Genomic DNA, 14099 nt, shown 5'->3' with positions numbered 1-14099 from the left:
ACACACACACACACACCAAAAGTGCATTCTCATGAACTCATGCATGCACACATTTAACCAAAAATAAAAATATGTATAGACAGTACACACACACACACACACACACACACACACACACACACGAAACACACACAGGGTGCATTCTCATGAAGTCATGCATGCACACGTGCCCACAGAATATAACATAAAAGCATGCACACATTAACACAAAAATACAAATAGGGATATAGAGTACACACATACACACACACACACACACACACAACACAGGGCCCAATCAGTTGCCTCTGACTGCAGCAATCAATAGTCCTTTCAGCTGGGGTTCATGTGAGCTTGCACTCGCATCTCCCTCTCTTTCCATCAGTCAATCAAGACACACACAAGCACACACACACACATACGACCGTGCCAAGATGGCATGACCACTGACCTGACCACAACACATCGCTCCCTCTGCTAGTGTACAAACACTTGTACAGTGTGTGTGTGTGTGTGTGTGTGTGTGTGACTGAGTGAGTGAGTATGTGTGTGAGAGAGTGACTGGGAGTGTGCGTGCGTGCGTGCGTGTGTGAGAGAGTAACCGAGTGAGAGTGAGTATCTGTGAGTGAGTGAGCGAGTGACTAAGTGGCTGAGTGAGTGAGTGACTGAGTGAGTGAGTGACTGAGTGAGTGAGTGACTGAGCGTCTTCCCTAGCCCCACCTCTTTGATGTCCCGCTGGTACTTGTGGTTCATCTCCTCCGACTTGATGAGGTCCTTGCGGGCCGTCTCCAGCTCCAGCTCCACCTCCGAGACGCGCGACGAAAGCAGGGACATGCGCTCCTTCATCTGGGCCAGCTCGTAGTTCTGCTTCTCCAGCAGCTCCTGGAGCTCCGCCACCTGGCTGGCCTCGTGGCCCGAGTCCAGGGAGCCGTTGGACAGACGATGCTGAGGGGACAAGGGAGAGGAGGGGAGAGGGGAGGGGAGGGAGGAGAGGGGAGGGGAGAGGGGAGAGGGGAGAGGGGAGAGGGGAGGGAGGGAGGAGAGGGAGGGGGGAGAGGAGGAGGGGGGGGAGGAGAGGGGAGGGGAGGGGAGGGGAGGGGAGGGGAGGGGAGGAGAGGGAGGGGGGGAGGAGAGGGGAGGGAGGGGAGGAGAGGGAGGGGGGGAGGAGAGGGGAGGAAAGAGGGGATGGGAGGAGAGGAGAGAGGAAGAGGAGAGAAAAGAGAGAGAGGAGACGAAGAGAGGAGAAGGCAGAGAGGAGAGAGGAGAGGAAGACAAAGGAGAGGGGAGGGAGGGGTGGGGGTGGTGGTGATGTGATTTAAAATTTAACAAGGAGAGTGCCTGAGACAGGGGAAAAGTATAGATGGTTCTTCCATCGACATATGATACATTTTGCATTTTTATATAAATATTTAAACTATAATATTATAAATATATGCTTTTTAACTGACTAAATACTTGAAGTTCCACTGGACCCCTACCAGGGAGTTTGAGGTCTGTAAGCCCAAGCTTGGCCGGTCGGTTAGCTGGATAAAACAAAACATGTGCTTCCTCTTCTGTCTAGGCTCCCTGCTGAGCGAGTTGAGTCCCGTAGACTAAATAGTTCATCACCCCCCACCCACGCCCTGCCTGTGATCAATGGTTCATCAGAGCCGTGCAGTCGGGAGCCACACTAAACTACCCCGCTGATTTGAATACCGGAGCCTCCAAAATAAGCTGTTCTCATTACAAAGCAGTGAGCTCTCTCCCTCTCGCCCTCTCTCGCTTACATAAAATGTTAGTTCCGCCGCCGCTGCTCACTGAATAGGAATGTGATTAGGTTATTTAGGGATTCATCGCTTTTAGCTGCGAATGACACAGGGTTGTGAGCGGACTTATTGACCTGCTTACTTACTATCGCTTTTCATAGACAAAGTGGAAGCCCTGCCTTCGTCCATATCTTTAGAAATTAAAAATAGTAGAGTGTAACCTGTTAGAAATAGCTATCGCCGTAGCAGCTGTCTTTGAGCGAAATTATCTGCGAGTACATCTGTTCGGGTCGTTTGTCTTTCTCCAACTTCGTCAACTCTCAAATCTTGCCGACCAAAAACACCTTAGTGTGTGTTGTACTAATATAAATCACAGGTGTATACGAATCCTGCGACAGCTTTGTGTGTTTCACCATCTTGTAGCAGCTGTCATTACTGCTGTGGCGAGACTTAGCGACTCAAGTCAGTGTCAGCAGCACAGGCAGTTGGTTTGACGACGTGAGGCAATGGCCCCAAGTTACAGAGGCAGGTGCCTTATATGGATGGCATTTTTAAAGTTATTGAGACCTCAAAAAAAAACGTGTTAACCGCCTGAAGTCCTAGACCTCCTTTGTCAAAAGCGCATAGAAGGTCAAGGTAAACATAAAAATGTTTACGACTGGTACTTCCTTGGATTCGTCTATGCTTCGGCCACCCTAGATTTAGACTAGGAAAGGTAGACTTGGACCAGAAGAATGTGTTTCAAGCACCTCCCGACAGTGCAGACTTGTTAAAAAAATGAAAGTAATGATGGCAGACTTGCGAGGCCTCCTGGATTCTCATGTTCAGTCGGGGGAGCTCCGGCGATGCATAATTCAGAGCAGCAGCCTTAGCCGGCTCAGACAGGTGCATCCCTGAGTTCAGGCTGACACTCGCTGCCTTACGGTCTGTGTAGCGCAACGTCCACCTCTCCCTCTCCCTCTCTCTCTCACTCCCTCTCTCTCCCTCGGTTTTCCTCTTTGCGTTCTTCAAAGCGGTCGCTAGGTGGGGCATGCAGAATACAGACGGGCTTCCAGTTGACCAGCATGCTTATGCTACATTATATATATGATAAGCAATCGACTGCCTGAATGACCCAACAAATCCTTGCCATCTAGCCGGCTGTCGGCTATTGATGTTGCACGATTATTTGGGTAAAAGAGTCAACTATTTGATGAACTCATTATGACCATCTTTCTTTCTTCCTGTCTTTCACAGGCTCCGTCGGCCACGGTCACATGACCGACACCAGCAAAACAAAAACACCCATTGATCGGTTAGCCAGTACAGTGGATGAGTGAGGGAGTGAGAGAGAGCAGAAGAGAGAGAGAGCGTGCGTGCGCGCGTGCGCGCGTCGTGCGTGTGTGTGTGCATTTCATCTTCTATCCAATCAGCCAAAGAGCGTGGTGCTCCCAGCAGGCAGGACCCCCCGCTGACTTTGTGCGTGTGTTTCCCCCAGAAAAGACCCGGTACTGTCCCGCCCCTTTATTGGAGTGACACCTCAATCGCTCCATCGGGTTCTTGCGCTGTGCGTCCTCCCGTCTCATCAAGGTGTTCGCGACTGTGAGCGCACGGCAACTCGCTGAGGCAAAGGAAGCCGAGGTATCGCTGAACACAAAGACGCACATTAGCATCTACAGGAAACATAGCTCAGCATTGCTATTCGCAAGCTAGTCACTTGACACAGTCTCTGTCTGTCTGTCTGTCTGTCTGTCTGTCTGTCTGTCTGTCTGTCTGTCTGTCTGTCTGTCTGTCTGTCTGTCTGTCTGTCTGTCTGTCTGTCTGTCTGTCTGTCTGTCTGTCTGTCTGTCTGTCTGTCGAGGGGCGGGGGGGTGATCATCACTTAGCTTAGAACAACCCAACCCACTGGATTAGCGGTCTCCTTGGCAGCCTGTCCCTCGGTGTCTCCTCTCTTCTCTCTCTCCCTGTCCTTATGCCAGCATTGTTCCAATTGATCCGGTGAGCGGTAGCCATCCGGAGACGTAGACAACGCTGTCTGCATGTTTGACCTAGTAATGCTTTTGGGGGTTTACACCGAACGCGACGGAGAGGGAGGCTTTTCATTATTGATGGCCGAGTCACTGATCTAAAGCTATAGGCTAACTCTATGCTAAGCACTGAGTCAGATGGATACCGCTGTACGGCCGAGATGTGTCAAACCAGTGGAGTGTAGACCCTGTTTGGACTGTGACCTCGTTTAAGGCCTTCAAAACCTCTGCTGCAAGGTCAGCCCACTGCTGCGGCCCTCACAGGCGTATCAGCCAGGCCCACGAGGGGCCCCGACACAGAGGTTGGGAAACACAGTTAGATGTTGATCAGGGGGGGAGAATTGAGGAAGAGGAAGAGGATGAAGACCAGTAGGAGGAGGAGGAGCAGCAGAAGGGGACTGGGGGAAGAGGAGGAGGAGGAGGAGGAGGAGGAGGAGGAGGAGGAGGAGGAGAAGAGGGGAGAGGATGGGGAACAGAAGGAGGAGGAGGAGACGGGGAATAGGAGAAGGAGAACAGGATGAGGTGAAGGGGGGAGAGGATGATGGCCAAAATGGAGGCGCTGGAGGAGGATGAGACCCACCTTTCCATGCTTCTTCAGCTGAGCTTCATCCAGGATGTCATCCCCGTCCCCAGATGCTACCTTCCTCTGGATGTGGGCGTTCTGCTCCCGTAAGGCCACGATCTGAGAGAGGACAACAGCAGAATCAGGACCTGAACCGAGTGGTAAATCTATATCTAAGCCTAGACCAAGATATATATATATATATATATATATATATATATATATATATATATATATATATATATATATATATATATATTAAAATAAAAATACAGACAATAATCATTAGCCAACAGGTATATGTATTGGGTTAGTAAAATAATATTTGCATCCATCTTTCTTTTGTACATGCATCTTTTGTAAAACCAGGTCCCATGTATATTCTACAGAGAAGCAAATTATTTAAAAAAGTTATGCTTTTCCACTTCCACGTTTCTATATTGGTTCTGCACTGCAGTGCTGCTGGTGGGATGAGTGAATCCGCTCCCTCCTCCGTGATCAACAGACTCATCTCGCCATCCCTCTTCTCTTATTGGGTTTCAGCCTCCTTAATGTGTGTTTAGTGAGCGTTGACATTACTTGGTTTTTATGAACAACAAACTAGTGTATCACGCACCATTGCTGCTCGCAGCATCCATCTCATTTACCGCCCGCCCCCCCCCCCCACCTCAGGTTCGAAATACAATCCTACTTGCAAGACCCCCAGCGTTTAACCACGTCATTAAACAAGCAGAGCTGGCGCCACAAGCTGTTCACATGACGTCACATCTGTCCGTTGCTTGTACATCTTGTACGTTTTCAAGTCCATGCTTAACATACCTAGCACCACATCTTATTCCTGTATGTCTTTAAGTCAAGGCGATAGAGTTTAAAGAAGTTTGCCGCATGTTGTGCAACCTTGCTCCGAGCCGTCCATGAACACAGCATTTGATATTAACGCATTTGCATTTTTACGTTTAGGGCATTTAGCATAGGCTTACATCCGAAACGACATACAATGAGTACATTTGTCAGAAGAAAGAGAAACAATATATCGCCGTCAGTACAGTAAGGACGTTCATAGAAACAAGTGCAAAGCACTTAAAATCGCTAGTTTAACCCATTCCCGTATACAACAAAGATAGCCAGGATAAGACGCTACACAATGCTAAGCACTATTTTTATGTGCAAGGACGTACAACATACAATAAGTGCGTAAGATGGGTGTGGGTAGGGGGGTTGCAGAGTCCAGGTGAACTCAAATCAAAATCAGGATGATAAAATAAAGTCAAAAGGAATCATTTGTACCTGTGAAGCTAGCTATATAGAATGGGTTTAGCACTGGGTGTTTTGAGCACCATCCAAGATTCCCGGCCTGCGTCCGCTGAGGGCCACTTAGCGCCCTCTTGTGGCCCTCCAGGGGGCCGCGCCCTTCGTGTCGACTCCCGACCTTCCCAGTACCAGGAAAATTACATTCCTGCATCAGAAGCCCACGTGCGCGGACACAAGCTCAGTATAACCACCGCCTCTCCGACACCCCCTCTCTCCTCCATCACCTGAGGCGTGTGGCGTGCGGTGATAACGCCGGCGCATAGGCATCCGTAATTAGCGTCGCCACGGCAACACAGCGTTTGATTAGGGCGTAGATGCTTCCGTGGGAGAAAACAACAAGACAGGGGATGAAAGCTGCGATCGTCCAAATTGCCGGATCCCGTATTCTTGGACAGCCAGGATGAGGTGTGTGTCAGCACGTGTAGGACTGTGTGTGTGCACGTGTAGGACTGTGTGTGTGCACGTGTAGGACTGTGTGTGCACGTGTAGGACTGTGCACAGATGCAGCACCCTACGGAGCTAAACAACTAAACCAGGTCTTCCAGGCCTGCCTGATTTAACTTCTGACCTGTGGTAAATGGTAAATGGACTGCATTTATACAGCGCTTTTCTAACCAGTGGCCACTCAAAGCACTTTACAATATTGCCCAACATTCACCCAATCATGCAAATATTCACACACCGATGGCGGTGTCAACCACGCAAGGCAACAGACAGCTCGTCGGGAGCAGTTGGGGCTAGGTGTCTCGCTCAGGGACACCTCGACACGCTAGGACGAGCCTGGGATCGAACTAGGAACCTTCCGGTTACCAGCCAACCCGCTCTACCTCCTGAGCCCCATGCCGCGCTGTGGTCCTCTGATTCATGTGTTTCCACCCATTCTCCAACCCATCTTAATTTTACTGTCCATAAAAAGACACTCCCACATCCAAAAAGCGAGCCCCGACTTGCCCGAATCATAACTCCCATTTTAATTACAGCTTAATAGTGTGAAACTGGAAGCGCTAGACGTTATTAGATGTGTAATTCCGAGACACGACCTGACAGACACGCCACAGACACCCTTTTCAGGACGTACAGCTGGAAGGCTTTCTAACGGTTTCTGCATCGCCTGGTTTTCCATCCGTTTCCCTCTGAACCAGCCCGCGGTAGGGGTGAATCACCCAAATAAGGCTTTCTTCCGGCTTTTTCACACAGAGATCCATCTGTTAACTCCCCAGCCGCGAGATCAAAGGCAAACAAAGATCTCTCCCCCCCGTGATGCAAACCAGTCGGGATGCCGAACAGGAAGTGACACGTGCGTTCACGCCCTCCTCCGTTCTCAAATTAGAGGAGGCTGATGTTTCCCCCAGATACGAGGCGAACAAGGCCTCTCGTTTTTCTTCTGATGTTGCCGTTCCCGGCCGTCCATCCCCCCCTACCAACAGAGGCTGACTGACTGGCATATGGGTCACAGAGAGGGGAGAGGAAAGGGAGAGAGAGAGAGAGGAGAGACGGAGAGGAGAAGGGAGAGGAGAGAGGGAGAGGAGAGGGAAAGAGGGAGAGAGAGGAGCGAGAGAGAGAGGGAGAGAGGAGAGGAGAGGAGAGGGGAAGAGGAGAGAAGAGGGGAGACGAGAGAAAAGAGAGAGAGGAGACGACGAGAGGAGAGGGAAGAGAGGAGAGGAAGAGAAAGGAGAGGGGAGAGAGAGGAGAGGAAGAGAAAGGAGAGGGGAGAGAGAGGAGAGGGGAGAGAGCGTGTTGCTCAGGGTTCAATGGGGTTGAAGGAATGAAAAGGCGGAGGGGGGACTTCCAAAAGGCTGGGCCCCTGTGATTTATTTGCTGTCTCGCCCAGACACCTTCATCGTGGATTGAGAGAGTGATTTTCCGGAGGGCGGAGGAGGAGAAGGAGCAAGAGAGGTGAACAGAGGGTTGTAGGTTGGGGTGTGGCTGGGATAAGGATGTATGTGTGTGTGAACGTCTCGGTAGAGAAGTTTCTCGAACATCTAGGGGCGCCATTAAGATCCTTTGCTCTTCTGTATCTCTGACATGCCAGAGCAGACACATCAAAACGAACACGGGATTTGCCTGGCCTCGATGAGATCCACGTCTCTTCTTCACCACTTTGTTCCTTTGTGAACTGCTCCGCTCTCGACACAGAGGGAGATCCCTTGACAGGGAGAAGCGAGAGCTACCCGTTGAGATTAAGAGCAGAAGAAAACAAAACAGAACGTCGAGCTGGGACCCTCGGAGGATTCGGTACTCTGACGGGACTTCCATCTATAAGTCACCTCACAAGCGCACCCCTAATCAAACATGTTTTTCTTTTTTCAACCAACACTGTTTCTTTACACATATTTATAATGCAGCCATTTGACCTATGTGGCTTAACATCCACTCGCTGTGGGGAGAACTCCTACAATCCATCGGACTCTGGCAAAGTTCAGCTACAGCACTAGTCGTAAAAGATTACCAAAGCCTGGAGCAGAACCTCAAGAATGAAACCGAAAAACAAAAAATACAAATCAATTAGTGTTCTGCTGAGTTGCTTGGCAACCAGAAGTCCGTAATGGCCCTCTTAGCCAGGGGCTGATGAACTGTGGCCATTGTTGTCTGGCTGGGGTCCAGTTGTAACACTCTTTCCTAGCCCGGAGGTCCAATTATTCCCTCGTTCAGTGTAGCACACGGCTAACAAAATGCTAACTGGAATGTTAACCACTGAGCCTAGAACGCTTCTATTTAACCTTGTTGGGGGGGGATAAGCCGGGAATATCTGACGAAGAAACACCAACACCGTCAAAGACTGCATGGACGCACGCTGCAATTAAAACCAGGCGTTGTATTACAGGTTCAACTACCTGGCCCGAGTAAAAGGTGAAATGGCAGACATGACTGTATAGTAAAGACAATCTTAGACACCCAGCCTAAAGATTCTGGGTTCGATACCACAATGTCTGCCGCCTGTATTCAAGTAGGCTGAGCAAGACATCCAAACCCTTTCACCTCTTTAATGTCCTTTATCTGACTTTACTGAATGTCACTAAGAATAGAAGCTCCTCTTTAATGACTATAACAGAAACAACAGGTAACTTGCAGTTTGGGAAAAAGTAATGTTAAAAAACATCTTGGCCGGCTCCCCTCCTCCTGACCTTGTAAAATGTGCTTTCAAATAAAAAGTCTCCCCATGCCACACTCTCCCCTCCCCAGACACACATTCGGCTTTTGTTACCCATCATTTATTCCTGTACTCTGTCTTTATCCTCTCCTCTGCCTCCTCTTCTCTATACCCTCCATTGTCATCCGACTGTGAGAAATTCGGGCTGCGAGATTTTGCATTATAAGGATGCATTCTATCAAAATGTAGTCTATTTTTATGTCTTTCTCTCTTTCCTTCCCTCCCCCTCCCTCCCTCTCTCTCCCTCATCCTCCTCCACTCTCTCCCTCCCTACCCCTCTCCCTTCTCCTCTCTCCCTCATCCTCCTCCTCTCTTTCCCTCCTCCTCTCTCTCCCTCCCCCTCTCTCTTTCACTCTCCCTCCCTCTCTCCTCCTCTCTCTCCCTCCTCCTCTCTCTCCCTCCCCCTCTCTCTTTCACTCTCCCTCCCTCTCCTCCTCTCTCTCCCTCCCTCCCCCCTCCTCCTCCTCTCTCTCCCTCCCCCTTTCTCCCTCCTCCCCCTCTCCCTCCTCCTCTCTCTCTTTCACTCTCCCTCCCTCTCTCCCTCCCTCCCTGCTCCTCCTCTCTCTCCCTCACTCTCTCTCTCTCCCTCCTCCTCCTCCTCCTCCTCTCTCTCTTTCACTCTCCCTCTTCCCTCTCTCTCCCTCCTCCTCCTCCTCCTCTCTCCCCCCCTCCCCCTCTCCCTCCTCCTCTCTCTCTTTCACTCTCCCTCCCTCCCTCTCTCCCTCCTCCTCCTCTCCCTCCTCCTCTCTGTCTTTCACTCTCCCTCCCTCCCTCCCTCCCTCTCCCTCCTCCTCCTCTCTCTCCCCCCCCTCCCTCTCCCTCCTCCTCTTTCTCTTTCACTCTCCCTCCCTCTCTCCCTCCCTCCCTGCTCCTCCTCTCTCTCCCTCCCTCCCTCCCCCCGCTCCCCCTCTCTCTCCCTCCCGGACTTTAACCCTTCTTGTCCCCTTGACTGGACGGCAGGTAGTGCAGAACTTCACCTGAGGGGTTCCCCTTCCTCAAACGCAAGGGCAGGGGGACAACAGACACCCAGAGTGGCCCTTCCTCAGTCGTTAAGGGGCCCTTGACGATAAGGGCCCAAGCACACTGCTACCAAGCGTTTATAACCGGCCAAACAAAGCCTCAACGAAGCCCTTGAAAATCCCTTGAAAAGTCAGTGTTCTGTGTCAGAGGACATCGGCATGTGTGGTCGAGACTCTTCTATTAAAGAGCATCTATTGTGCTTTTTCGGCTTTTATGACCTACAAACGTTGTTGTAATGAGTTACAGTCATGTTTGACCATACTAAAGTGTCAAATAATGACGTACATGCATTTAGACGTATTCCCCGTTGACCGTCTGGGGTGGCTGTACGGACCGCTAAACACTAGGGACGCCGGTCGCCATTCACTTGTTTAAACCTCCGGGATTAATCTACGTAGAACAATCCGGATTTTCCATGTATGGTAATGCTGCAACATGCTCTTCCGGAAGGTAACCAATCACAATGGAGTGGGGTTGGCAGGAAGGGGGCGAGAGGGCGGAGAAGGACGAAGCCGAGTGTTGACAGAGAATGCTGAAAGCGCCCGGATGAGAGGAAGAGTTTCCCGAAAATCTACATCGTTTTTTGTGCTGGGATTCGTGTCAGGTTGCTCTATCGGATTAATAAGAAATTAAGACCAGTAGTAGCAAACTACCAAAAGTAGTATAATAGGAGATCTTTAAGTTCTTTATCTACCATTTGATTGATTATCCATGTCTAGTGATTTCATCCTTTCATCACTACCCCTCCCCAAACTGGAGGGGTTTAACAAATATTTAAGTATTAAAAACTGCTCTTGACCAAATCTCATAAACTGTCAGTTGGATCCTCCAACCGTCGGCTAAACCTCATAGCTCCATCCCGCCTCCATCTTGAAAATAGCGCCGCACACAGCTGAACCAAAGGTAAAGACACAATACTGGGATGGACGCTGTGCAAATCAATTCATATAAAAACAGTTTTCTTTAAATTTCCCAAAAAGTAAAAAGAATTGCCCGCAGCGACAATCGCTCAATCATGCTTGTCTACATAATGTTCATTGCAACCCTTTTGCAGCTTTCCTCCATCACCTTCCCCTCCGGGACCAGGCTCCACCTGTTGATGGAGAAGGGGACGCTGTCCTCCAGGGCTAAAGGAACTCCATCATTGTTCCCCCCGACCAGCATTTAGACACCATCATGGTGGATTCGGCCCTGGGGCAGACCCCTCGGACCCATGGTTCGATGAAGACCCGTTTGATGGAGTCTACCCGCCAAACGTTGGAATGTCAATAAATACTATCGCTCATTTGTATACTGGTCTCTCCCTGATTGATCGGCTGTCCGTCGCCTCTTACCTCCTGATTGGCTGCCGTTAGCTCCTCCTCCAAGGCGGAGACTCTCTCCAGGGACACCCTCAGCCGCTCTCGGACCTGGAACAACAAATTGACCGTTTGAGTAAAATGTTCCTTCCTTTCTTCTCGTACAATCACACTCCTTTATAAAAAAAAGTATTTTAAATTAAAAGTCATTTAATTCAATTAAATTGTATAGCCCTTAATCACAGGTACAGTCTCAAAGGGCTTAACAGGCCGTATATTTATGACACCCCCCGACCCAAGCCCCTCAGAGGCCAAGAAAAAAACTTAAAGGGGACATATTATACCACCAGGTGTGAGTGTGATTAGCCTTACAAGCCGTTTTGAAAATCTGCCCCATATGACATCACTAGTGGGCGAGTCCACCTAGATCTGTACTTGATAGATCAGTCTACCAGCCTACCCAGTGGATTGAAGTAAACTTTGCTCATCTATCCAGCACAGATCTAGGTGGACACGCCAACTAGTGATGTCATATGGGGCAGATTTTCAAACAGCTTTATGTCCCCTTTAATTAGCAAGGAAGGAATCTTGAGAAGGGATGCAGAGTGGGGGATTCCTCCTTCCAGGGATGATCAGGAACGCAATGGAGGCCATGATTGACATACATACATACATACATACATACATACATACAAAACATTTTAAATCGGTGATGGGGTGCTGGCCGGTTTACTGTAAGAAGAGTCGAGGCATTCAGTTGCAGTCAATGCGATATGCCAGGCATCCAGTCACAGTCACTGCAACATGCTAACATTGAATGCCTTTCTAAGTAGAAAGAATGCTAAATATAACTACATCCATCGATACACAAGATATACATCTTTATATGACCCCACATGTCCACACTCAGCAGGTATCGTGTACTGTGCACTATTACCCGAAGCCATTTCCTGTCTCTTCGTATGACCTGATGGTAGATGGATTGGTGGTGATTTCCCCAGTACCAGAGGCCAAAGGTCCGTCTGCACCAGATGTTTACTACAGTACCCCCGGCTGGGGGTCCTGTTACACCAGACGCAGAGCCAATAAAAGATGCCAAATGAGATCGATGCGTCGGAACTGTTTACTGTCAGCCGCGACGTCGACACGCAACATTTTTCCGACAATAATCGCACTGAGGAAAAAGACAGATGGATCCGACGCTCGACCTATAGCCTACTGAGGACGAGCTTATGCTCCGTGCTTTCTACAGAATATCCGATGTATTTAGAGGATTTAATAATAATGGGAGTTTCAATTTTTTTTTGATCCAAGTGTCAAATAGTGTAGTAGTGAATTGTAGTTTGTGGATATGGGGATTATCAATGGGTATTCACTCTACTACTTCCATGTTTTGGAGACATTCGTTTTTGAGTTTTCTTCCAAGGTCAAAAAACAAAAATAGGCTATCACTCTTTAGTAAAAATTTGTCATCCAAAACACAACTGATGTGATACAACTGCAAATCGCCATGTTATCAAAGCTATCTCTATACACGTCCTGCAGGGCAAACATTGGCTTGTAGCTCTTATGCTATCAAGATGAATGATCAATATTCATTACAGATACCAATAATTATAGGTCTGTGAATGTCGTTTTTTATGGACGCAATAAGAGGACTAAGTAAGAAACGTGAACTCAGCCATGTCCTGCTCATTGATTTGTAATTATTTTAGACGAACAATCAAAGAACAATCGCGTTCAATGTAAAACAACCTTTACTGTAACATATCATTGCCTTCCTCCCCCCTCAAATCCACACAGTGCTCCACTTGATGTGAAAGGATGAAGGATAAAAATGACCCTCACAAGCCAAGCAGATCAGCGGAGTCCTCTGAAGCGTTTCCTTGAGCTTGACGGCCTAATACGTCGAGCGAGAGGATGTTCCGTTACACGTTAATCTGGGCGGGGCCGTCCATCTCTCTTTGGATAACCTTATATTGAATCAAATAATCCTCTGCTATAATTAACTGTCTTTGAGTATCTTGAAAAGCTCTATCCAAATCCCGCTTTCCCCAAGATGATCAGTGAATTAGAGTGAGTTCATTAGTCTCTCCCACTATGCTCCCGATACTTGTTAAGGCACAGAGACGTCTCCGTCTTACGCCTTGGATTCAGCTGTCTGTACATCAGGGCCAGTGTCTCAGCGGCACTTACAGATGAGTCCTCTCGACAGTAACCCCTTCCTCACAGTAACACTGTGCTTCAGCCTTGTAGCTGCGGCTCTGTCTCTGTTGGGTCCACAGGAGCCCTTATCATTTCAAAAGGCACCGACAGCGCTGTGTGTGTGTTTGTGTGTGTGCGTTGTAATGTATTTAAGTGTGTGTGTGTGTGTGTGTGTGTCTGTGTGTGTGTGTGTCTAATTTGCCCTATCTCTCTTCCTCTTCCCACTCCCTCCTCATTGAGTCGGGGAAACCAGACAGCTCGCTCTCCCTCATCCATGTCATCGTCGCCGTAGCGACGGACCACTGACAACTGCTGTGAGGCGGAGCTACAGGGCTGCTTGTCCAACAGGAGGAAGTGGTCTTGGGTAATTGCAGCCCAGATGAAAGTCCCCCCCCCCTCTACAGAACTGACCCTTGACAGTTCTGCTACGAGCAAATTGATTTGTGTTATGAGACTTATCGTAGGGGATTTCCGAATAAAATCAAACCGATTCAATTACCACTGTGAACGGATTCTAATGACAAGTGGTAATGTATTTGTAGGGCTCCGGTCGTAATGTCTTGTTTCAAATCATGAGGCATGAATGTAATAATTTAAAATCTGTACTCTGTAGTCCTTGACATTGTTCTTGAAAACATTCATTGTTCATTCAGTTCATGTTATTACTAAATAACTGTTAGAATCAAGCATTTTAAAATGACCTATTCATTATGGGAATGTGTAATTCTGTATTGCTTTTGTCCAAATTTATTTATATCTTACCATCAATTTATAATGTCCATTATTATATCTATGTTAATTAATCTATGTTTATATCTTACC

At 48.6% G+C, this 14099-nt stretch overlaps 1 protein-coding gene across 1 annotated transcript in view; it reads right to left on the bottom strand.

The window, feature by feature from the left end:
- Positions 1-14099, bottom strand: part of ppfia2 (PTPRF interacting protein alpha 2) — a gene marked incomplete at its 3' end in the record, with an annotated part of 130162 nt that overhangs the window by 26149 nt on the left and 89914 nt on the right. The window contains exons 5-7 of the mRNA XM_079755738.1: positions 11109-11183; positions 4311-4412; positions 700-924 (exon numbers count right to left, since the gene is read on the bottom strand). Coding sequence (XP_079611864.1) covers positions 700-924; positions 4311-4412; positions 11109-11183 — 402 coding nt within the window. The remainder of the gene's footprint in view (positions 1-699; positions 925-4310; positions 4413-11108; positions 11184-14099) is intronic.

This window comes from Pollachius pollachius (assembly GCF_949987615.1).
Source record: "Pollachius pollachius genome assembly, chromosome: 18".
NCBI lineage: Eukaryota > Metazoa > Chordata > Actinopteri > Gadiformes > Gadidae > Pollachius > Pollachius pollachius.
The sequence above is the reverse complement of the archived record's forward strand: the minus strand, read 5'-3'. Positions and strand labels throughout refer to the sequence as shown.